The sequence below is a fragment of the Athene noctua genome, chromosome 1 (genome assembly GCF_965140245.1).
Source record: "Athene noctua chromosome 1, bAthNoc1.hap1.1, whole genome shotgun sequence".
NCBI classification, from domain to species: Eukaryota; Metazoa; Chordata; class Aves; order Strigiformes; family Strigidae; genus Athene; species Athene noctua.
In genome coordinates, this window is record NC_134037.1 from 197,211,842 (window position 1) to 197,237,440 (window position 25,599).

The 25,599-nt window shown below is 36.5% G+C and overlaps 1 protein-coding gene across 1 annotated transcript in view; it reads left to right on the forward strand.

Moving 5' to 3' along the window:
• The window catches only part of GCC2 (GRIP and coiled-coil domain containing 2), a 28,904-nt gene extending 3,777 nt beyond the window's left edge, over positions 1-25,127 (forward strand). Inside the window, exons 3-23 of the mRNA XM_074909422.1 lie at positions 41-125; positions 1,204-1,271; positions 2,105-2,209; positions 2,993-5,479; positions 6,165-6,234; positions 6,933-7,033; positions 7,114-7,212; positions 9,447-9,566; positions 10,946-11,110; positions 11,482-11,586; positions 12,139-12,301; positions 12,850-12,950; positions 13,079-13,156; positions 13,843-13,980; positions 16,042-16,163; positions 17,916-18,092; positions 19,525-19,742; positions 21,171-21,365; positions 22,165-22,304; positions 23,170-23,371; positions 24,490-25,127. Coding sequence (XP_074765523.1) covers positions 41-125; positions 1,204-1,271; positions 2,105-2,209; positions 2,993-5,479; positions 6,165-6,234; positions 6,933-7,033; positions 7,114-7,212; positions 9,447-9,566; positions 10,946-11,110; positions 11,482-11,586; positions 12,139-12,301; positions 12,850-12,950; positions 13,079-13,156; positions 13,843-13,980; positions 16,042-16,163; positions 17,916-18,092; positions 19,525-19,742; positions 21,171-21,365; positions 22,165-22,304; positions 23,170-23,371; positions 24,490-24,560 — 5,010 coding nt within the window. The 3' untranslated portion in view covers positions 24,561-25,127. The remainder of the gene's footprint in view (positions 1-40; positions 126-1,203; positions 1,272-2,104; positions 2,210-2,992; positions 5,480-6,164; positions 6,235-6,932; positions 7,034-7,113; positions 7,213-9,446; positions 9,567-10,945; positions 11,111-11,481; positions 11,587-12,138; positions 12,302-12,849; positions 12,951-13,078; positions 13,157-13,842; positions 13,981-16,041; positions 16,164-17,915; positions 18,093-19,524; positions 19,743-21,170; positions 21,366-22,164; positions 22,305-23,169; positions 23,372-24,489) is intronic.
• The last annotated feature ends 472 nt before the right edge of the window (positions 25,128-25,599 follow it).

The following is a 25,599-nucleotide window of genomic DNA, read 5'->3' on the forward strand; positions in this document are numbered from 1 at the left end:
TTAGAGGAAGATAGTTTCTCTAATACGTACTTTTTTCCAGCTGGACACGTTGCCCAGAGAAGATCTCATCAAGTTTGCAAAAAAGCAAGTGATGCTTATACAGAAAGTGAAGTCAAGATGTACAGGTACCTTACTGGAAAGAGAACAATTTCTACCTTAATGCTTGGTACTATCAGACCTTTCCTAATATCACTGCGTATTTTTGCTAGGTAGATTTAAATTCCAGGCAAATATCATAGATTTTTTTTCTACAATTTCACCAGAGGTTTTTTTGTGGGATGATAAGGACTAAAGTACTTAGAGCAAGGAAGGGAAGAAAAAGAAGCATTGATTTTGTCAGGTATTAAATAAATTTTGGTCTGGCAGTAGGACATGATGGAACAATGTAGCTTGTGCACGAGTTGAAGTGGGATGTCATTGTCTGTTCCCCATATTGCTTGCAGGGATACCTGTTGCTTTTCAGGAAGCAGATGAGAGGGGGAATGTCTCTGATAGAATTTTTCTAATAATTACTGCTTGTCTAGAGTACAATGGCCTCTTTAAAATACTTAGCTACATTATATTTGATTATTTGCTTCTTTAACAAGACATAACATAAAATTTTGTTTGGTATATTTTAACTACCCAAAAGTATCCTGTGTAAATCTGTGCTCTCATGTGCTGTCCCTCCCCTCTCTGCTGTCCCTCTTCCTCCAGTGGCCCACTGCTTGGACTCTTGTCACTTCTCGTTTGGAGTTAACAGTTATGCTGACTGCTGGTAGCTGCCCAGCAAAACAATAAGGATAGGGATGGGCTATACTAGGTTTTTCCTCAGTGGGGTTATTCCTAAGATCTTGTTCTTCTACCTGCTGCCTATTTTTAGAGAACCAGTAGGAAGTGAGTATCTCTTCTCTGTCTTAAATTGATTATTAACTAGAAGGGAAGACAATCATAAAAAAAAAATCTCTATCTGTTGTCCCTCTACTCAAATAAGGAAGATTTGCTTCCTCAGGAAACCATGCTAAATGTCAGGACTGGACAAGTAGTGCTGAATGTTTCTTCTCTTTCCATTAGCCCTTTCTATCACTCAGTAACATACAAAAATTGATGAAGTAAAAGACATCTCTGATTTGAGTAGGAGTGGGTTTAGTCACTGGATTTACTGGTAATTTTCTACTGTGGTGGAGCATCAATTCATGCTGTGAAATTTCTATATTCTTTAAGAACTAGAGAAAGAGATTGAAGAACTCAGATCTAAAGCAGCTACTGGAGGAGCTGATGATATTATTCAGGTAGGAATATGTAATGGGTTTCTAATGTATTATGTAATGTTAGCTGAAATAAATCTACAGAAATAATTTGGTAAATAGTAAATAGCTTTAAGACTGTTACTCAAATGAAATGTAATAAATTTTCAGGAATTCAGGACACTTCCTAAAACCTTTTTTCCTCCTTCCTCTACATCCTTACTCCACTAAGAAGTGGAGAAAGAAAACACTGTCAGTTCTGTGAGGAACAGCGCAGGATAATACTATTCTCTCAGCAAGACGTTTTCCTTGCGTAGCTGGTTAGAGAGGCTTTTGTTTATTTTGGAGTGACCACTGCAGAAAGACTTCAACCATTTAGAAAACTTCCGAGACAGTAATTTGATGAGATCAGAAACCATAATTAAAGTTGCATGTCACAAGAAATACTTTCAGGAAAGTAACTGGATTTTTTTTTTTTAAGTGGCAAGAATATCTGTCTTTCTCAAAGTAAGGATCATAGCATATGAAAGTTAAAATTGGTAGTGAGGAGAAATTTATCAATTGGAAAATTGTTTTTAAAAATTTGGATGGAAATTTCTTTTCTATGGAAGGGGAGCTCCTCCCTAACCTGATGATAAAAGTTTAACTGATTGGAAATATGATTTTGAACAGGATCTATTACTCAACATCATTGTTTTCGTCTGCATATTCCACCTCTGTCATATTCAGGCTGAAAGTAACTGTTCAAATCAGACTGATCTGTTTAATTGACAAAAAAAGTCATGACCAATACGTGAGTACCTATGGTTTGCAAAAATTGTTCACACTTCCATTGTTAAGAAACCCTTCTTTCAGTGATCTTTTTTTCTTAAAATCAGGCTCTCACAGAAAGACTGGATGTTGTACTTCTGGAAAAAGCTGAAAGTCAGCAGCAGTGCATAGCTCTGAAAAAAGAAAATATTCAAAGAAAACAAGAAGCAGAGGTACTGAAATGAGCAACAGAACATTAGTAAAATATTTCAGAACTATGTTTATCTTTGTTTTCTAGGTTTTGTTGTTGTGTATTTCACTTCCATTTTGATCTTCACTTGCCTGTGTTCTGTTTTACTTTAAAAAAAATATAAAGAATTCATATGTTAAAGCTTATTTTCTCTGTATCCCCTAATTTATAGTTCTTATAGGACTGACAATAAATATAAAATTCTTATATGCACCAACTAGATCCATAGTTGTTCTGAAGTGATTCAGTCTGTGCATTAGTAGCCTACATATGTGATGGCTTCAATCAGTCAGCTCTGTCTTTCCATGGGAAATAGGAGCTCTACATTCAGATATTCACAGGAAGGAGCCTGTCAGCTTATATTATGTCACTAATCTCAATTAATAATAAAGTGAAGAGTGGATCGCTTACAATTGATGAACGTTGTTATATTCCAGATACTTGAATTTGATGCACTAAAAGTAATTTGGTCTTTAATGCATTATCAGCATAGTTGCTAAAGCTGAAGTGTATCATTACCGTTTTGTGACATTATGCTGGTAAACATGATTTAAGACTTAGTTTTCCTTTCTCATTCTGCAAAGGATTTTGTACTCTCTGTGGTGTCTCATAAATTGATTTGTCCTAATATAGTTAGATATTTAAAAACTACAGCAATTTTTAAAACTAAGGACTCCTAAATTTTCTAATTCGTTATTGTAATCAGTTTATCTGGAAATTCTGTGTGCTGGATTACTGGTATATAATAACTTTCATGTCTGTTTAGGCTGCAGTGGCTAAGACAGAAGAATTGCAGAAGCAACTGGAGCAATCAAGTATTGACTCTCTGAAAGAAATAAAAGCTCTGAAGAGTGAATTAGAAAACGCACAATACAAACACAATGAGGACTTAACAAAGCTGAAAATGGAATTAGAGGAACAAGTGAAGAAACAAATGGGGCTGGTGGAACAGATTGAATGTCATAGTGATAGTCAAAAAGAAGTTAAAAGATTACAAGATGATGTCCAGAGAATTAAATCTACTTATGAGGAGCAAATTTTGTGTCTGAGCAAGCAGTTGGAAACTATGAATGAAGATAAAAACAGAGAAGTGACAAATCTACAAGAAACTATTAAAAGCAACTCTCAGTGTTACCATAATGAAATAAAAAATCTGAATGAAGAGCTTAAAAAATTAAAAATTGCCCATCAGGAAGAGGTGTCAGAGTTGGTGCATCGTATTGAAATATCATCTAAAGAAAATGAAGAAAAGCAAAATCAGATAAATCAGTTACAGCACAGTTTGGCAGAGGGGAGATTAATAGAGAAAAATGCGAAGGATGAAATGTGTGCTTGTACTGACCAGCGTGAATATGACTTGGAGCAGCTGAGAGAAGTCTTAAATAAAAATGTAGAAAAAAAGATAGATGTTGTAGATGCACAGGAAGAACCTTGTATAGAAGCAAAAGTGGAAGAAAAGGTTAGGCAGCTGGAGCATAGTTTAGAAGAGCTCCAGTCCCAACATAGTATATTAAAAGATGAGTTAACTTACATGAGTAATGTTAAACTAAAACTAGAGGAGGAAATTCATCGCATAAAGGATGAGTACTTTCATGAGCGGGAAGACTTGGACTTTAAGATAAATGAATTGCAGCTTACTAAAGAAGATTACTGTTGTGTAATTGAAAAGCTAAAATTGGATCTTCAAGCAGCAAGACAGCACTGTGAAACTGCTGTAAAAGAGCATGGGTTAGAGACTCAAACTCTGAAAGAGCAACATAAGAGAGAAATTTCTGAACTAAATGAAACTTTAATATCTGGTTTTGAAAAAGAAAAGATGGCATTAGTTTTTGAAATGCAGGAACTTGGAGAACAACTTGAAAAGTTAACCCAGGAGAAAGAAGAAGCAGTGTCCAGTTACAACAGCCTGAGAGAAACAATGGAAAATCTACAGACTGAGCTAGGGGAATCTGCTGGGAAGATCAGCCAGGAGTTTGAATCAATGAGACAACAGCAAGCTTCTGATGTCAGTGAACTGCAGCAGAAACTCCGAGCTGCTTTCAATGAAAAGGATGTTCTTCTTGAAACTGTGAATCGTCTCCAGGAAGAAACAGAAAAATTGTCATCCAGTCACCTAGAGATAGAAGAACTTAAATGTAAAATTGTTAGTCTTCAGGAGGAGAATGACACAATAACAAGCACCATCAACCAAAAAGAGACTGCTATGAAAGAACTGGAAGAGACGGTCATTGCTCTTACTGATCAAAACAGAGATATTTTAAATGAAGTAAAATGCTTGGGTGAAGAGAGAGAAACCCTTCAGGAAAGATGCAAGCAAGAACAAGGCAAAGTTCAGGAACTTCAGCAAGAAGTAGGTGTTGCTAACCAGTACAATAGCAACCTGAAGAAAAAGGTGGAGGAATTAACAGAGAGACTGAATGAAGCTTTAACTTGGAAGAGTGAAAATGCTCAAACACTAGAGCAACTGGAACACCAGATTGAATCTCTGGTGCATGAAAGAGAGAACCTTTCATCTGAAGCATATACTCTTCGTGAGGAAAATAAGAAAATCATTCAGGAAAAATGCAAATTAAGTGAAGAGCTGGAAAAAATTACATCTGAAAAAGATGGTTGGTTAGTGTTGAAAGATCAATCTGAAAACTTAGAAAAGAAACTACAAATGATGACTGCAGAAAAAGACCATATATCAACATTACTTGAAAGTGAACAAGCACACAGATCCCTTGTTAGAACTCAGCTGTACCACTTACTTGAGCAAGTGGGGTCCAGCATTTCAGATTCAAATGAGCAATATGATTCACTTAACTTGTTACAAATTGCAGATGAATACTTGGCAAAAATGAAGGAAGAGCAGTGCCTTGCTCTACAGAACGAGGAGAACGTTCTTCGTTTGCAGCGGGAAGTTGAGAGACTAGAGGAAGAAAATGCAGCTCAATATACAGAACATAGATCCCTGATTAAGGATTTTGAAAAAGAAAAGGATCTCTTAAGAGAAGAACTGGAAGGAGTGTTGTCTGAAAAAGAAGCACTTCAACATGATATCCAGGAGCTGAAGAATGCCAGTGAAAAAACAAGGATTGAAAATCAAGATCTTTTAGCTAATATTGAAGAGATCACTCAAAAACTTGCTTTTTGTGAAAGTCAAATACAAGAACAGCAAAAAGGATCAGAAAAAGAAGACAACTTAAATGTCATTCTGGAACAAAAGGAAACTGAACTTAGAAATGTGAAAGACGAACTGAGTTCTCTAAAGGTTATATTTTGTTATTGAAGTATACAGACTAAACCTCTAAAGTCTTCAGAATTAAGGTTCAAAAAATACTTTCAATTCTCTCTTTTTTTTTTTTTTTTTTTTTTTTTCCTTGGCCTCAAAGTGAGTTTCCCCTTCTAGAAAGCACATTTCTGAGTTTCCTAGCACCTCAGAAACCCCTCCCTTCCCCCAGGATAAAAAAAACCAACCCAACAAAACCAGTCACAGTGCTATTTTGACAAAAGTTTCTTGAACCTCTCTTCCTATCAATACCCCTCAAAGTGATCATTTAACTAGATAGACTAACTGACCTCATAATCTTTTACATCTAACTTTGTGATCTCCATCTCAAACAAAACTCCTGCTTGATCTGCATTAGCTACTCCTAACTTAAGGTCTTGGAAATTGATGGTTATGTAAAACTAACAGCTGCAGAACTAATGGTTGCCCATTTTTTTATCCTTGGACAGGATGGAAAGCAGCTGTTAAAATGTTGAAGTGTTTTCCTTTCAACATAAGTATGCTTTTCTGTTACAAAGCTGATATGAAATAGTACATAAAGACTTTCTTGGTAGTAGGAATATAAACACAGTCCAGCTGCAGCTGAAACTTCTGTTAGCTTGTTAGGGGAAGAACAGATATCACAAAAGAAATTTTTGTAATACTTATATCTTTGTTTATAATACAGAATTTAATGGAGACACTGACTGAGAAAACTGATCAACAGTCTTCAGCAGCAGAGCTTCAAGAAAAAATTGGTATCTTTCTTACCCTTCTCTTTCATGTAAACAGATTGGGGATTTTGGATTGTTTTTCTTTCTCTGCATAATTGTTTCATATTTCCTACAAGCCAGGGAAGGCGGGGAAGTAGCTATCAGTGCAACTTTCTACTATATTCCTTCCATTAGGGATTTAAAATATTGTTAACAGTCTCAAGTCAGTTACCATTTGATATTTCTTAAGGTTTTTTCTTCCTCTGTACATTTGGCTATAGACAGTGTGGTGGATTTCATCCTTACTTTTTAAACATGGAAAATAATTGTGTAAGTAAGAATGTCTAAGGCTGCCAAGAGGAGAGGAAAGCAACACTTTGCCAAAATTACTGTTGCCTCACTGCAGTTATCCCAGCGCATTAGAAGGAAGATGTTTCCAAGTTGTTACAACTGTATGTAGAAGCAGACAGGAATACGGCTTTTGATGTTAATTGTGATGGAAGCCTCTAAAATGGGAAGATTGTCCCTAAGCTCTCCATGCAGCTGGATGTTCTAGCATTCAAATTAAATTCAAATGCTTAACTGAATGAAACATTTGAACATTTCCCCCTGATTTATATTTTGTTTTGTTTCAAAGTCATGCTGGTATTTGTGCTGTAATTGAATTTCATTTCATTTTGTTTCTTGGGGGAGAGATGAGGAATATTTTTTCACTTTCTTATTTATTTATTTATTTATTTTAGGAAGGCTGGAAAAAGAATCTGCAGAAAAAGGAGAGAAACTAAATAAAATCAAGGTTGTTGCTGTGAAAGCAAAGAAAGAATTAGATGCCAGCCGAAAAGAGGTACTCTGACTACTGCTTAGTATGAAGAACATTCTGCATGTGGGGTTCTGTTTTAATGACACACACTTCTTTACGATAAGATGCAGACTTTGAGGGAAGAATTGGAGTTGGTTCGATCAGAAAAAGATCAGTTGTCTGCTTCAATGAAAGATGTCATTCAAGGAGCTGAAAGCTATAAGGTAAGAATAATACTATATTTACAAAAGACAGTTCTCTGTCAGAAAATACTTTGCTTTTGAAGCCTACCCTGAAGATGTATTGCTATTTAATTGCACAAGTATGTTTGGCAAAAGAAATTATGTCATTGCAGTTGAGTACCCAAATCATGGAATGTAAGGTTGTAGCAATAGAACTTCATGGCTGCTGTCAGAAGAAAATAAGGCACTTCCTTTCTACTGGATGGTATTTTTAAACCTTTTAAATCTAATGTCATACGTATCAAAGAATGTGTTGCTGAGGCAAAACATAAATTCTTATGAAATCTTCAAAGTACATTAAACTGGGGATCATTTAGAAAGTCCGTAAGTGATAAAGATATAAACTAACAAATTCCCTGGGACTGAGTCTTCTCAGAGCACTGAGTCTTCTCAGAGCATGTCTCTGGACACATGAAGCAGGAGCAGGTGACTGGGGACAGTCAGCTTTGATTCTCCAAGAGAGAATTGTGTCTGATTAATCTGATTGTCTGCCATGATAAAACAGTTGGAGTTGTGGATGAGAGAACAGTGCATGTCACTTATCTTGACTTCAGAAAAGCTTTTGATGCTCTCTCACAGTAGTCTTGTATCCGTGCTATGATCTAAATGGGTAAACAACTGAATGAATGCTTAGAAAATAAAAAAAATAGTTGCATGGATTGGCAATTAAGTAGCAATTAATAGCTTGTACTAGATGTACTAGCAAATGATGTACCAAAGGGATGTGTTTAACAATTACCTGGAGAATGAATGGAGATCATGTTGATCAAATTCTCAGATTATTCCTAACTGGGAACAGTCAATAAATTTGAGGGCAGGGCTTCTATTCAGAGAGACCTAGACCAGTGTGAGGAATGGACTGACAGAAACCTTTTGGAGTTCTACAAAGACAGATGCAAAGTTCTTCATGTGGGAGAGAGGAACTCCTTGATACAAGCTGGGAACTGTGTGGCTTATGAAAAGAATTGCAGGGTTTTGGTAGGCAGTATACTGAGAAAAGTGTGTTCTGGTACCAAAGGTGGCCGCAGGATCTTGGGTTCCAAGAACAGGAGTACAGCTAGTAGGTCAAGGGAAGTTATTGTCTATCTTTGCTCAGCAGTCCCATGAAGGTGAAGGGTCTAGAGCACAAGACCTCTGAGGAGCAACTGAGGGAACTGGGGTTGTTGAGCCTCGAGAAAAGGAGGCTCAGGAGAGACATTGTTGCTCTCAGAAATTACTGAAAAGGAGGTTGTAGCAAGGTGGGTGTTGGTCTCTCCTTCCAAGTAAAAAGCGATAGGACAAGAGGTACGGGCCTCAAGTTGCACCAGGGGAGGTTTAGATTAGATATTAGGAAATATTTCTTCACTGAAAGGGTTGTCAAGCATTGGAACAGGCTGCCCATGGAAGTGGTGGAGTCACCATCCCTGGAGGTATTTAAAAGACTTGTCCATGTGGTACTTAGGGACATGGTTTAGTGGTGTTGCCAGTATTAGGCTTATGGTTGCACTCAATGATTTTTGAAGGGCTTTTCCAACCTAAACAATTCTATAACATCATTGAGAGTATTGCAGTCAGTCTTGTTGCTCCTTCTCCGCCCACATACGAGAGAAGACATTGATAACCTGAAGTGATTTCAGTGGAGGGTGACCAGGATGGTCAAGGAACTGGAATAAGTGATGTACAAGACTGAGAAATTGCTCAGCCTGGAGAATACTTCAAAGGGATCTAATAGCAGCCTTCAAAGGCATTATCAAGGAAGTAGAGTCAGGTTATTAATAGCAGTACAAGATGAGAGACAGTAGTCCTAAATTAAAATGAGATATATGGATAAACATTTTTACCCTACTGAGGATGATAGAGCTTTAGAACAGGTTGCCCAAAGGTGTAGTGTCATCTCCATCCTTGGAGGCAGGTTCTTGGAAAGACCTGACCGGACAAAGCTCTAAGCAACCTGGTCGTGTCTCACTGCTGACCCTTCTTTAAGCAGAAGGTTGAATGTAGACCTCAAGAGGTCACTTCCAACCTGAATTATTCTAGAATTTCAGCAACTGAAAAGGGTTTCTCTCAGAGCCTGTAATGGAACAATAGCTTTCATTTCATTCTGATATTTCTGATGTTGCAGTAAGACAATATGCTAATATTCATATGCTGAATTATTAGGAAGATAAGTAAGCAACTGAGGTATAGAATGTGCTTATGTAATGTAAAAATTATGGTTTGTGTTTGTATGTGTTAAGAATCTTTTGATGGAATATGATAAGCAAGGAGAACAGCTGGATTCTGAAAAAGGCAGAGCAAATAATCTTGAACATCAGGTAGATGACCTCACCAGACAGCTACAGGTGTCATCCCAGCAGGTCAGTTCTGTATGTGTGTCTGATCTATTGATAATTACAGTAAAAAATACTTTACCTATTAAGTGTAAGTTTTCTTCATGTGATTGTTACTTTATATAGTTTTGTAACCGAAGTGCATTTTGGATAGTGACTTGAAATACAGGGGTTTGGGGTTTTTTTCAACATATGGATACCTTTTTCATGGCCCGGATAAGGTAAATACATCTAGAATGTCTGGCTTTTTCAATAGAAGGGGTTTCATTTACCCCAGGTCAACTCACAGAAGAGAGCAGGTGATCACCTCTGGCTTGGTTGGTGCAACTCTGCTGCACCTGCCAGATGTAAAAACAAAGGATCAAAATTGCACTATTTCTCTGATTTCACACCTACACTTCTCAAGAATTACAATAACCTTTAACTGTTAATTTTTTTTCTTTGATTTCTTAGACAAAATGTGGTTTTGTTATTTAACTGAGTGTTTAAACATGCTAGTTATGTGGTTTTGCATCTTTCACAAGGATGAGACTTTAGAATACTATAGTGGCATGCAGAAGGACCTAAGATGGTAATTAAGCAGCTGTGAGACACGTTTTTGGAAAGCAAACTGCAGTGGGTTTGGGATTTAGGATTTAAACTCCCAAACCCCATACATAATTACACTGAGGATCCACGTAGGCCACCATTTCCTTATAAATGGAAGCTAGTAGTGATAGCTTAGGAAGAAATGACAAATAGTAGCATATATTCTGCTGATTATGCAGGTGGTTAATTTTTCAAGTTTGTTATGAAGTATTTTGTAAATAAAAACACTGTTCAGGTAATTACCATCTTCTCTCACTTGTACTTCATTCTTAATCTGCATAATAGAGACTGAGATAAAACATTGAAGATATCAAAATTAAATTTAAAATTATTGCGAAAATAGTCCTTATACAGGAGGAATTTTTACTATGTACTGGTATGATCTCATTGAAATCTTGGTGGTACTGCAGTTAAATCTTTTTTAGGAATTAGTAGTATGATCATTTATTTATAAATACAGTAGCTGTATTTGACGCAGGGCAATAAGTACTCAAATGTTGTGTATTATTGTGGGAGGAAGGTGATTGTTGCAAAAAGCATAAATGTCAGGGCATTTTTTTCAGATTTCTTGTTACTTCATGTTACAGAAAGATGGCCAGATAAACTCTAAACAGAAAATCAAACTGCGCTGGTGACTTCAATTTAGCCTATTTCTTAATCTGGTTTAAAAAATTAAGATGGACAAGACTCATCTGTAGGAGTGCTGTTTGTAAGGAAGTTGGATAGAAATTGGTGTTTCTTTTTTTTTTTAAATATAGATGGTATCTTGTCTGTCAAATTCAGCTTTCATTTTAATCTTTCCACTGTGATCATTTCAGCATGATCAGTTACACTCTGCTAATGAAGACCTCCTGGCTCGTGTTGAAACACTGCAATGTAATGCTAAGCTGCTGGAAGCTCAGATACTGGAGATGCAAAGAGCCAAGGCAAAGGTTGACAAAGAACTAGAAGCCGAAAAGCTTCTGAAAGAACAGAAGACAAAGGTAGTACTCTGTAGAGATAGTGAATGGACTGAAGCATTACTTTCACTGGATGTGACTTCTGTTGGACCTTTGTAAACTTTTTTATAGAACAAGTTCCATACTTTCTCTTCTTGTTACTTGACTCAGCCTTTTTGAAGGCTTGGTCTGTTCATGGAAAGAACTTTGCAAGGCTGTCACTTAGAGTAGATTGGGGATTGTTACAGAATGTGAAAAACACTTCATAATCTTCTGCATTTTTCTTTGATTCTTGGTGGTTTCATAGAAAAGGATTCAGTTATCTTTGACCACCTAAATGTGTGTGTGTAAGTGTAAATAGATGCTGACATTATTTTGAAATTGGATTGCATAATTGAGAAGTATTTAAATTTCAGGAGCATACTGGTGCTCTTCAAGAAATGGAGGAGCTTCAGATGCAACTTCAGAAGGAAAAGAAACATCTGCAGAAAACTATGCAAGAACTAGAGCTGGCCAGAAAGGTAGAGTTGCTGTTCATGTTAATGCTTAATGGACTACTAAAGATTTTTGGCCCATCTTGTTGTGTTGAATGCCTCCCTTCATGCTGAGGATTTTAAAGCCCAGAGTTTGCAAAAGGGAAGACATAAGGGTTTTTACCCCTGTTTTTGTGTTTGGAAAGCTGGTGTGTACTTTTGGGTTTGTTTTGTTTGTTTGTTTTAGCTTATGTGGTCTGTCATCAGTCGAAATAGGAATAGAATTCAGATGTCTGGACTCCTTGTATGGTGTGCTATTCAGAAGTTGCCCTTGTTGTAATGACTGAAGATGATAGAAACTAGTATCCGCAAAATGCCTATTGGTAGAACTGTTGAAAGCAGCCACAGGATTTTCAAAAAACAGCTTCTGGTTCTGGTTTGAAAACAGACTATTTACTGAGGATATGGAAACCTGATGGATGGGTATCGCTTGTGGATATGGATATGGGCTATATGTTTTTTTAATATAATTTTTAAAAATTATATTCGTAGCAGCCAAGGCAGATTGTAAGCTGTAACTTCATTGTGTGTAACTTGCAGGATGCTCAAAAGAGTACACTGATGGATATGGAAATAGCCGATTATGAAAGGCTAGTAAAAGAACTTAATCAGAAGATTACTGATAAAGACAGCAGAATAGAAGATCTTGAGCAAGAGACAGGAATTCAGAAAAAGAAGCAAGAGACCCTCCAGGAAGAAATAAGTGAGTGAACTGTAAACAGCAGGCATCACTATGGTATAGTTAGTAATGGTAAAAAATATAAATCAGAAACAAGTTTTTAAGTCAATGAGTGAGGATAAGGTTCCCTTCCAGGGAATACGGAACGGTTATGTAGTCAAAATTAATTTTCTGTAAAGGAAACTTCACTAGGTTATCACTCACTTTAGTATTCAACAAATAAAAGCCAAATTGCCTGCCTGATACGGTGAACTTAACCAGGTAAGAAATGTAAGTTGTGAAAGTCGGTGACTGACAGGGGTTTTCATTCTGACATACCACACTCAAAAACTTTACTGCTAGTTAGCATGTGGTTAAAAAATTTCATTTCTTCCTATCCTTAAGTATAAGTCTTAAAACAGTTTCCTTTATTTGAAGATCTTTGTGATACTTGGAAATAGGATACTAAGCTTACTGTAAGCTACTTGTTTGCAGCTCTTTATGAAATTTTTTGCCTAAATATTTTCTGATACTTTTAAGGAAATATAGGAGGGGGAGTTTCCTTTGCATATAACTGCTGTTTTCTGCATTAGAATCACTTCAGTCAACTATGCAACAGGATGAGGAAAGAAATGCCAAGATAAAACAACTTCTGGTGAAAACCAAAAAAGAACTGGCTGATTCAAAACAAGCTGTAAGTCCAGATGTTAATGACTGTATATTCCATTTTTAAAGTAACCTTTAAAAAATGGGCCAGTAGCTGGATTATTAAGTTGTTGAGGTTTGGGTTTTTTTTAATAACCAGATAATTTTATCATGCAGGAAAATGACCACCTAATGTTGCAGGCATCATTAAAAGGGGAACTGGAATCCAGTCAACAACAAGTGGAAGCCTATAAGGCAAGAAACTTCACTTCTTTGTTAGTAGAAGGTTTCTTATTTAAGTTATAAGGGTGTGATTTGGACTGGGCAGGTGGAATATAGGCTGAAGAATGAAAAGGTGTTATTTTTACTACTACGTTACTGGTTGTTTTTCTTAAATGAGTTTTGTCTCTTTGCTGCTTTCACCAAGTATTTCCCCTGTGGTATTCTTTAAACGGATTTACCCTTTCTTGTTCCTCTTTCCCTCTCCACAAAAAGAGAAGACTGTGTAGTTTGAAGCTTGTAACTGGGATATGTTTTAAAATAACTTATTTAAAAATGGAAGTTGCTCAGTTTAAAAACAAAAGAATGCAACGTTTTCAGCAAAAAATCTTAAGTGTTGTCCATCTGTATAAATTTTGTTGGTTGGGCAGAATAGGAGTTGAATGTAACAAATGGTAGCAGGGAAAGGAAGGAAGAGGAGTTGGCTTTCTTAAACATTGTCACCCCACCACTGTAATTGTATTTTCAATTCTGTCTTTAGACAGCATCATATATTTTTTTTAATTAAGTACATGGTAACCCATGTCTATTTTTTTAATTCTGATTTTATTAGATCTTAATTTTATATGCACCAGTTCTGTGTAGGAATTACTGTAGTAGAATCCTGTGTTCTCTGTGGGGAAAAATTTTGTAATAATGAAGTTTTCAACTGACTTTTTCAGATTCAAGTGGCTGTACTAATGTCAGAAAAGCATAAAGTTCAGGAACACCTGCGAATTTCTTCAGAGCAACACCAGCGTACATTGAGTTCTTACCAGCAAAAAATTGCAACCTTGCAAGAAGAGTGCAGAGCAGCCCAGGTACTCTAGTGGAAGAATTCATGTCAGAGATTTTAGAAGGGAGATATACTGCACTCTGTTTATATGTATTTGCAGGTCTTTCACTCTTTTTGTCTGTCAGGAATTGGGAATTACCACAGTGCTTAATGTATTTGAGTGGTGGTGTGGAGGACAAGCCAGGCTGTCCTGGTTGTCATGTATCACTTGTGGTGGAACTCTTACATTTCCAGTAGGGAGACCCTTTGTGGTGGTAGTGGGGAGGCAGAGTTTATTTAAGATGATCAGCAAGTATACACTGTGGGGAAAAAGACAAGTCTTTAAAAAAAAAAGAGGAGAAGAACAAACAAAAAAGGAATATAATTTCTTCTATATAAAACCAGTTAACATAGATACCACTTAAAAAAAGTAAAAACCAAAACAACACCCACCCACCCCCCAAACAACTGTGAAAAATGTATTTGCAAACACCTTTCAATATGCTGCTGTATGAGCAGCTTCTTAATTGGCAACTGAGCTACATGTGAAACTCACACTATTGATGCAGGGTAGGGTTTTTTTTATTATTATTTATGGGGGTTTTGTCCCTATGAGACTGTGTTAGATGTTTGTGGAATCTATTGTTTGCATTGGAGACAGACAGATTCAGAATGAAGTAGGACTGTTATGTTCAGAGTATCTTTATGAGATTACTGCTGCACACTATGGTTCCTTTTGTATGATAGCTGTTCATCCTGCAGTTAATTAACAGTTGAACACAGCCTCTCAAAAAAACTTCCGCACTTTAAAAATGTGAACTGAAATGGCTGAACTTTGGGTCTGCTGCTACAGGACGCTTGCCTGAATTGTACTGGTAGATAGGGATCGTGGTTTTACAAATGCAGTCTTCATAAGTGGGGACTTGCTGTACCTATCTATGGTGCCTAGCTCGTTGATGTTGTGAAACCAGTAAGGAGGTAGATCTTCCATGATGGCTTGAGCCTTGAAGCCATGAAGGCTTGAAGCTGTTGGAAGATTAGCCTTCCTCTTTAGGTGCCCTATATCTAGACAATAGTATTATTACAAGGTTGTTAACAAAGAAAAAATCTGCCTAAAGGAGAGGTGGACACCAAAGCAGATAGTAGGTTAGAAGGCAACAGTCATGTTGACATTTAAGCCCATGTACCTGAGGATTTAGGAATATTCTATCTCACATAGTTTGACAGGAAGAAAAGAGAAATACTAATTTTAAAAAATGCCCACAAATCTCACAGATTCTGAAAAAACTGGAGCAGTGGCTAATCAGGGTCAGCACTGTGGAATTTCACTCACCAGTTCAGCTGAAGAGAAACTTTCCAAAGTCCTTCTGTTGGAGATGAGAGCTTTTTAGTCATCTCAAGGATGACTAATGAATCCATGAGCTTCTCCTAAGATCCAAGAATGAAAACCTGTATCTGTTTTCTTAGAGGAGTATACAGCATGAAGGATGGGAATAATTCTTGCTGTATAGTGTACAGTCAAGGATGAAGCTACTATGTTGTGAGGTAATTTTCTGTATGTCCACAGAAACTTGTGTATCAGCTGAATTTAGAAGAGAAGACAGACCAAACACCCTCACAATCAACTAGAATATTATGTCTTGTGTTGTGTGTTACCATTACAAGACTGACTTAACTCTTCAAAATTATGGATAACTTTAAGACATATTACATTTTTGTCACCTGAATAGTATAAAAGGAAAACAGAACTATCCCTTTTTTCCCTTCACCTTTGCCTTCATTTAAAGCTGTTTCATAGAACCCCATTTGTGAACCTTTGTTGAATGCAATTTTTGAATTTGCAAGTATTCTTTCTTTTCTGTAATACTGGTATGTTGAAAATTAGTATGTCTCTTAAGTTTCACGTTTTATGATATTCAATTAAAGTCTAAAGAAACATGATCTGTTATGGTAGTCGCTATTGTCCATTTAAAAGAAGAAAATGCAACAAGTGGTTCTGTTTTGTTTTTTTTTTTCCCCCCAATGTACAATGCATTTCATTTTAGAGGAAATGAGGGAGCAGTAGTTAATAGCATAACTTATTAAGGGTTTGTTTTCTATGTGATAGGCTGAACAAGCATCTGTTACATCTGAATTCGAGAGCTACAAAGTCCGTGTTCATAATGTTCTGAAACAGCAAAAGAACAAATCTGCTTCTCAGACAGAATCTGAGGGAGCCAAACAAGAAAGGTAAAGCTAACGTTTTTATGTGCATACAGAAAAATGCTGGTAACTCAAATTACTGAGCTTGCCTTTGCTAATCACTGACCAACAGGGCAGTTTGACCGTAACTCTTTGCTTCAGTAAGTAAAATATCAGAAGGGAGAGTTTGCTTCCCCAGTTCCTTTGTTGCGGTGTTTCTCTTAAAAAAAGCTTTTTATTTCTGTAAACTTTATCTGTTCTGTAATCTAACTGTGGTTCTGCCTATCTGAACGGGAGAACAATCATAAATTTGTACCATGGTGGTATTATGTTAGTTTCTAATACTTCGATTTGTCTCTTTTCACATTTTTTGGGGTGTAGACTACCCATTGTTACAGTCAGAGGGAGAAGTAAGGTGTTAGGAAGATTCTTACGATTCTCATGAAAAGAAATTAGACAGCATATTCTGTGTATACTTGACATGTCATCTTCTCTGACAAAGTATTGTAGAAAAATACCATTTCCAACTAAGAAGACAAGAGCAGACCAGTAACTGTTCAGCTGAGCTCACTTTGAACTTTTTCAGGAGGGAATGGTTTCGTGTAGGTAAAGCTCTGGCTGCCAATTCAGTCATCAGTTCCAGCAGATCTACAAAATACTGTTGACTTACCAGCTGTAATGAGGAAAGACTTGGAAAAAAAAAAAGTTACACTGCCAAAAGTTCCCTGAAAATCATTTAAGTATAGTCGTAAACTAGGTAAATTCCGATTCACTTCAGAAAATGTCTGAACCCACTGTAGAAGTAGATCAGTTTCTCTAAGTTATTTTTAGAAGTTATTGATATCTGCCCTTAGTGACAGACTGGGCATTTATGTGTGAGCTGTCAAGATTAATTTCTGACACAGATCTTAAAACAGTACATGCAATTGCAGTTGCGGATCCACCAGAGGGAGACTTGTACTTTGATAGAGAACTTTTGGTTTATAGTTTGTTCGAGGTTTTTTGTTTAAAAACCTCTTTTGAAGCAAGCAAACAGCAAGGGTTGCATTTCTTTTGGCTTTCCTTTTTTTGCAGAATTTTAAGAAGTTCTGGTGTTGTTAGGCTCTTGTGAAAGAGGGTAACTTTAGAAACAAAGTGGACAAGTAATCAAGCAATAAACAGATAGTTTTCAGATAAATTATTTACAGTATAAACTAAGGATTAATAAGATATACAGTTACAGTTCATGAGATAATGGAGATTTCTGCATATATAAATACAGAAAGCATAAAAGGAGAATGTCTGATGCTGGTGTATTTGACTTTGATTTATTTCTGTCCAACAGTTTATTGATCGATGTTCTAGTCCTTTGCTTGAAATCTGCTCCAACCATTTGTCTCCTGTATTGATCTCATTGAACTGATGTGCATTTACTAAACAAACAAAAAAAAACCCTCCATCCCTTTTAACAAGAAATTGTTTCTTCCATCTGCATCCCACATACTATTCTTCTGTCTTTTTCCTTCAAACCAGCTTGAAGTAGAAAGTGATATCAGTAACACTTTCTACCCCAATAGTTACATTCCCAGCAGTTCAGATGGGATGTGATTTGTACCTGTATTGAAACAGGAGCAGAACTTTTCTAATAGAATGTGACTGCAGTAGATAGAAAGATTATTTTGGTCATGGTGCTGTATTGTTTTAATTAATAAATAAGCAATTTGGATCAGCTATCCAAAATATTGTGGATATAATATAGATTCTTAAATAATATAAATATTTTTACATTGACATTGTTTATTTCTTTTTTTCCCCTTGTAGGCAACAGTTGGAAATAGCAATAGATCAACTTAAAGTTAAGCTACAAGATGCTCAGCATAATTCACAGATGAATGCGTCTGAACTCCAGGCATTGCAGTCTGAACACGACACCCTGCTGGAAAGACACAATAAGATGCTGCAAGAGACTGTTGCAAAAGAGGCAGAACTCCGTGAAAAGTACGGTCTGCTGATGAATACTGATATTTTATTTTGTGTGAATTTTAAGGACTGGGCATGTAGTGGCCTATAACTGTACTTCCCAACAAAAGGGCATAATTATTGAGAAAGTTAAAGGAATTTTGGAAAGGATCGTTTGCTATTTTTCATAAGCCTTCAGAAGTTTCAGCAATGAAAATGAAGTAGTAGCTGATCAGGGAATTGGAGATTTCTGTACTCTTCCTACCTATTAACTATCAGATTTAAAAATTAACTTTTTTTTAAGCACATTGACTATTTTTAAGTCCACTGCTCAGCATTATGTTTGTGTTGGACTGCTCAACTAAATTTTATGGATGTTTCCTATTAGAAAAATAAGGTAGTAAAGTGCAGAGTGAATTATTTCACAGACAAAATATCCAGTCCTGGTTCCACCAAATGCTGTTCTTACAGAAAGTTCTGGGGTTTAAGTCTATGCTTGCCACAATCTTAATTTGCTATTTCTTTCAAACTGAAAGGAATCTGTTTAATTGATATAATTTCTTGAAAAATCAATGACTACCTAATACTTGACCTCTTCAAAAAGGGTCTTGTCTTCTCTATTTAGGGTGCAAAGAAGTTCACATGAAATATTCATTAGAAATTACAGCTTAGTATTAGGAACCGTTGACTTCTTTTCTCTATCTTTGTACTGGTTTTTCTGTTCCTGATAGCCACATGATGATTCATTGTAATCAACTAAATTATGTCTTTCTTCATTTTTCTGGAAGCAACCCACATCACAGTAGGTTCCCTTTGTACCCAGATACTAGCTCTTTGCTACTCTGGCTATATTTGAGTTTGTATGCTTATAAGGGCAAGTCTATGCTTAGTCTTTCCATACATGCATTTGTTTAATTGCTTGTGACAATTTTGTCGTGCTTCTGGAGTACCTCCAAACCAAGTACAATTGGTGTGTTACTGCCATTTTTCTTGCTAACAGCTACCCTCTTTTGTGCTGAAAGTTAAAGCTTAAAACTAAACTTAGCTTCTTAGAAACTTAGGTTTTCAGAAGTCCTGCATAAGTGGTTGATAAATAAATATTAAAATAAGTGGAGTATAAGGTAAGTTACACGCTCTGTATGACACTATAAAGAGTCATGTTAATTTCAGAATGTTTAGACCACAGTGTCTCTAATACTTCAGTTTTTTTCCCAAAGATGTATGAACTCTGTGTTCCAAAATAGAAATTAAGTTTATATAACACGGTAATTGATATGATAGGTAATAAGTGTAACTTTTTCAGTCTTACACTTTCCTTGTAAGAAGAGGAATTCAAATGGAAAAAAGTTGCACAGTCATTCTAAGATAATCATATACATGAAAATTGAACACTATGCTCTAAAAATTTTGAAATGTAAAAATGAGTGTTTTGCCATTCATTTCTTACGGTTTGTATATATGGTGTTTTCAGGCTCTGCACAATACAGTCAGAGAACATGGTCATGAAAACAGAGCATGCCCAGACTTTGAGTCAGCTGACAGCCCAGAATGAAGCTCTCCGGAACAATTTCAGAGATCAAGTCAGAAACCTGCAAGAAGAGCACAGGAAGACAGTAGAGACACTTCAGCAGCAACTGTCCAGAGTAGAAGCTCAGCTCTTCCAACTGAAGAGTGAATCAAGCACTAGAGGTAACTTTAAGTCATAACGCCAGGTTTTCTTGGGTTGGATACAAATATGTGTACCTGAGTCTGAATCTAAACCATACTTATAGTGTGTGCTTCTGTAATACACCAGAAACTTTTTCTGGAGAATCTGTAGCATGCCATATCAATCCACTGATACCAAGTAAGGAGCATGTCTTTGTTATTGCTGTGCCTGCAGAATCTTAAAGTTCTTGAATGTGTCCAGAGGAGGGCACAAAGCTGGTGAAGGGGATGGAGGACATGTCCAGTGAGGAGCAGCTGAGGACTCTGAGTTTGTCTAGTTTGGAGAGAGGAGGCTGAGGGGCAACCTCATTGCGCTCTGCAGCTCCCTGAGGAGGGGAAGGGGAGAGGCAGGTGCTGAGCTCTTCTGCCTGGGATCCAGGGTCTGGACACATGGGAATGGTTCAAAGCTGCACCAGGGGAGGTTCAGGCTGGGCATAAGGAAGCATTTCTTCCTAAGGAAGATGGTGGTCAAACCCTGGAACAGGCTTCCTAGAGAGGTGGTTGATGCCCCAGGCCTGTCAGTGTTTAAAAAGCATTTGGACAATGCCCTTAGTAACATGCTTGAACTTTCTGCTCAGCCCTGAAGTGGTCAGGCAGTTGGACTAGATGATCATTGCAGGTCCCTTTCCACTGCAACTAGTCTGTTCTGTTCTAGAATCTGTATCACTGTTACCTCTTCTGCAGTATCTGCATTGTTGGACAGATGGAGGGAAATTACTTTGTAAATAAATATTCAGTGCTCTTCCTATCAGCTTGTCTCATATTTTGGAGCATACTGGATCTCTGCCTCCAGTATGAGGGATAAAGCTAAAGAAAAGTGTATTGAAAGCTGTTTTAACACTGCTATTGATATACTTGGTATATGATCCCTCTTCTAATTTAAGATTTTACTGTGTTCAGGCTGAAGTGCTATTTTTATATCTCTAAAGTTACTAATTAGGATGTAGTTGGACATTTGCCAAGCAGCAGTAACGGTTTAAGAAGCTACTCTTTCCATATGTTACTGAAGCAGCAGGATAATATACACGGTATTAAAACAAAACAATTTACACCTCCCACAAGACTGGTTGAAAGAAAAGCTAATTCTGTTCCACATTAAAAACCTTTGACACTCATAGTTACAACACATCTTGAGGAAGAATTGCATGAAGGTTTCAGTCACTGAAATAAAAATTGCCAATCAAGTTTGGCTTTAGAAACAGGCTTTGACTGGAATGGTCATTTGGGGATGAAAGGCTGTATTTTCTATCATAAATGTTATGTATGTGGCTTTCTCCCTTATATTCCCCTTTCCTCCCCCTGCTTTTTGAAGACTGTTTTATGTACTGCTCTCCTATCAGAGGAAGTCACACCTATGAAGTAGCCCTACCAATTTAATTCTGATGACAAACATCAGTAAGTATCTTTCAGGTCCAACTCTTTCAAATCCAGCAACGAAGAACTTGAGAGAACGGCGAAACACTGACCTTCCTGTACTCGATGTGCACACTGTAGCTAGGGAAGAGGGAGAAGGTATGGAAACAACAGACACAGAGTCTGTCTCTTCAACAAGCACCTATGTACCATCCTTGGAACAACTTCTGAACTCCCCGCAAGCAAAACTTGGTAGGTGGAACATGTGGCTTTTTGAAGCACTTGCCTACATAAGTTGCAGAAGTTTGCACCTTCAAAACAGCTGAGAAGTTCTGCTTTCATGTTTTCAGGTGGAAGGCACAAGCCTATGTGAGTGGTGCTGAGTTTACACTTCCCTGAATTTCAGTAATTTTGTCCTTGAGTAAGGACTAAAAATAAAAAAATTGCTGCAGGTTTTAGTGATTTGAAGATGTCGTATTTGTGACTTTCTAAAGGGAAGAGACTAGATGAGCAAGTCAGGGAATAGTTATGGAACTTTTTATATTCTGGACTACTCTCTACTAGAGATAATTAAGTGCTGATTCAACTCATTAATGAAAGGATCAAATGTCTGTTCATCTTAATGTGGCTTACTAGAACACAAATTTATTCGTAGTTTTTTCCTATGAAAATGAAAGCCAGCTTGAACAATATTCTAAGAGTCCCCCAAAAAAGTCAAACAATACATGTTAGTATATAATCATGTTTTAAAACTCTATTGAACAGTTTGTGGAGAACTGTTGAAAATCTCCATCTATGGGTAGGAAACAAGGGGTAAATTATAACCATGTATTTTGATGTACATAGAACATGCCAATCTCCTAATATATATACAAAAATAGATGACAAAACAAGTGTGCGGCAGCAATGATGCCTGTTAATTTTGCAGCCTGACTTTGCATGGATTTTGTTTCTAAGAAACTACATTAATCAAATACTAATAATAAGTGAGTGTAAAGTAGATACAAGTGCTTTTTTCCTTCCATCAGTTTTCTTTTCCAATTAACTCCAGAATCATCTCAGTGGCAGACAGAAGTCACCAAGGATGAACTGATTCAGAAACTAAACACAACAGCGAAGAGTGCTGATCACTTGAATGAATTACTTCGTGAATCAGAAGCAACCAATGCGATCCTAATGGAACAAATAAAGGTTAGCACACATGCAGGAAATGTGAGGACAGCTCTAATTTCTATGGTCTATTCATTAGACCAAATGTTTTAACACCAAATGTGTTTCAGAAAATCCCAGTCTATAAAAATTTGGTGATGCAAAACTTAATTTTGGAAGGGCTTTCATTCCTCAGGACTAATTAGCACTTCCAGGGTTGACTTCAGGTTTTGGGTTTTTTTTCCTCCACTGTTTCTAGGCGGGGTAGGGGCAGGGGAGGAGAGTAAAAGCTGCTACAGAAAAAAAGACAAAGAGTTTGGAGAGTTTGAAAGTTCAGTGTTTAGTAAAGTGCCTTTACTGTTTTCACTTAGATAAAAGCAGTAAATCCCAAGGGAAGCATTGTCTGGTTTCTCTTCCTGTAACCCCTTTTATCTAAGTTAAAAGAAGATACATGTTTAGAGATACATGTACTAGGAGAGTTTGGTTTTATTTGATTGTACCTCCCTGAGTTTTCTGAAAACATTTTTGAAGTTAACATATTCTCTGAACATGTTACGCTTCCTTTTATAAAATGTTTCTTAATGACTGATAATATTGTCAGATCTCTGATCCATGTTGCTTATTTAACTGTTCAACTCTCTATCACTGAAACTGACTAGTTAGTACTGTATAACTACTGCACAGATTTTATCAAAAAAAGTTATTTTTCATCAATAAAAAGTTATTTCTGGACAATATTATCACATGTTCAATTTCACTGGATTTTTGTCCAGAATATGTTGCTATGCACACATTATTCTTTTTGAGGCAAGCTGCATAATTTGCTTTTTAGCTCTTCAAAAGACCTTTGTTCAGTTGCTCATTATACAAAGCAAACAATATGGCATCTTTTTTTCCCCATCTGCAGCTTCTTAAGAATGAAATAAGAAGATTGGAAAGAAATCAAGAGAGAGAAAAGTCTGTGGCTAATCTAGAATACCTGAAGAATGTCCTATTGCAGTTCATATTTCTAAAATCAGGAAGTGAGAAAGAAAGGCTGCTCCCAGTAATAGACACCATGTTGCAGCTCAGCCCTGAAGAGAAGGGGAAGCTTGTTGCAATTGCCCAAGGTAAGTGGTGTTCAAAACATCATCACAAAAAAAAGGAAAAGTGGAAATAAAGGCAGCTGAAATTCTGTGCTTTCTTTTATGTAAACCTTTGAGGAAAAACAAAGCTTAGCAGCATAATGCCAGTGAGCTAGCAATAAAACCATTTTGATCTGGGAAGTTACTATTCAGTTTTCAGAAAACAGAACAAATACCCAAAATATAAATAAAATTAAGGTAAAATATAACTACTTCTGAAACGTACATATTTTAGGAAGATGATAATAAGTTGTAAAAACAAAAGTATGTTCATGTTTTGAGTAAAGATTTTTGTCAGAGACTTTAAAATAGAGGTTAATATAAATGAATTACTTTCTTGGCAGATGTTCTAAAAGTGGTCTTCTCAAGGCAGTACTGCAGATCTAATAGTAGTTTCAATATATTAACTTTTAAAATCTCTTCAAGAAAATATGTTTTTAAGAAATAAAGGAACTAGGGGAAGAAATAAACAGAATTAAGACTTTGCAAGAAATTATAGCAAGAGCTGACTGTATAATAATGTTCTGGCTCCACTTTGAATACTCTTGTGTGTTTGTTCCCTTAAAAACACTTTTTAAGATAACAACTTTTTAAAGATATTTCTCAATAACAACTTGTAGGTTCTTGTACTTCATTAGCAACAGACCTATACTTTATTTTTAAATTAATATAAAGAGTAAGTAGCATGTGAATACATAATCATTTAAAAATTGTGAACAAAATCACATGAATAAGGGAACTGGCAAAGTACTGCATTCCATGATAGGCTTTGCATTTGAAAAATGGGATGTAAATTAAGGCCATAGCATTTTGACATTGTTTTGGCACTCTGAACACTGATTGAATTTTTCTGGAGAAAGGTGATAAATAGCCTCTTTAAAACATCCTTAAGTACCCAAAGTAAAGTGGACATGGTGATAAAATTAATGGATATAACTGTGGCAGCCCAAGTGAATATTGAATGTTACCTCCTCAACAAGTTTACAAGGACAGCACTTGAAAGACAGGGTGAGGGGACAACACACAACAAGGTCACGTAACCAAATAATGTATTGTCTAAGATAATAAACTTAGTTTGAAGTATGTTATTCTTCCTCCTTCAGGTGAGGAAGAGAGTACCTCACGGCCCTCTGGGTGGGCTTCGTACCTCCACAGCTGGTCAGGACTTCGATGAGACAGTAGAAACACCGAATCTTTAAACACATTCCACAGTTGAAAAAAAGAGAAATCTTCATGTAGAAGAACAATCTGTTGGTTTTGTAGCATTGAACTACAGGTTTTTATTTGTGTGTGTTATTTTCAGCTTTTTAGGCTCTTCTAAGAAAGAATCCCTCAGTAGCTCTGAAGACTGCCCTGTATTATGCTCTGAGAGCAGTGAACTATTAATCTTGTAAATGGTAAAGCTGATGCTCAGAAATATAATGAGAAGTGACAAATTAATTGCAGATTGCTTGGAAACAGTTTGACAAACCGGTGATGGCTCTTACTACATTGATTTAAAAACTTGATCTAATATAGTAACTGGAATAACTAGACTTTAGACTTAAAGCATTTTAAATTGTTTACAGTTTCTTTCACGAATTTTTGTCAGATTGTTAATCTATATGGTTAGTGTTATTCTCTGCATGTTGAAGAAATTAAAATTAAATTATTTCTTTTCTGGTGATGCTTACAAAATGTAAGATTATTAAGAAACAGAAATGCCATTTTCTGCTTTGACTTGACTAAATTTTTAGCCTTGGTTGTTTTTTATGTTTTTTTTTCAAAAGCTGGATTGAAAATATGAGGGCAACGGTCCACATAATGTAGAGGGTGCCTAAAACTATGTGAAATATAATGCTTGGCACATCTGGAGCGTGGTACTTTAGTAGAGGTTAATGACACCTATGGAAGTCTTGGGATAGTGCTTCAAGAATCAGAGGTCATAAGTGACCTGAAGCTTTGGGAGAAAGGGCTTAAACTGTGGCTTTTTACCCTGAGGTTGGAAGCCTGTGTTAAGACCAGGAAGGAATGTTTCATTACTCTAGGGATGGTTGTACTTAAATGAAAAGACTACTCATACCAACTTAGTCATATTGAAGACACTAAGGAAGAATCTGAGTTTGTAGGTCAGACTCCTGACAATAACTTCTGAGAGAAAAGGACAGAACTTTTGTCGATAGATGCATCTTTTAAAATGTTCTAATGATTGAATATGTTATACCTTTCTCTCA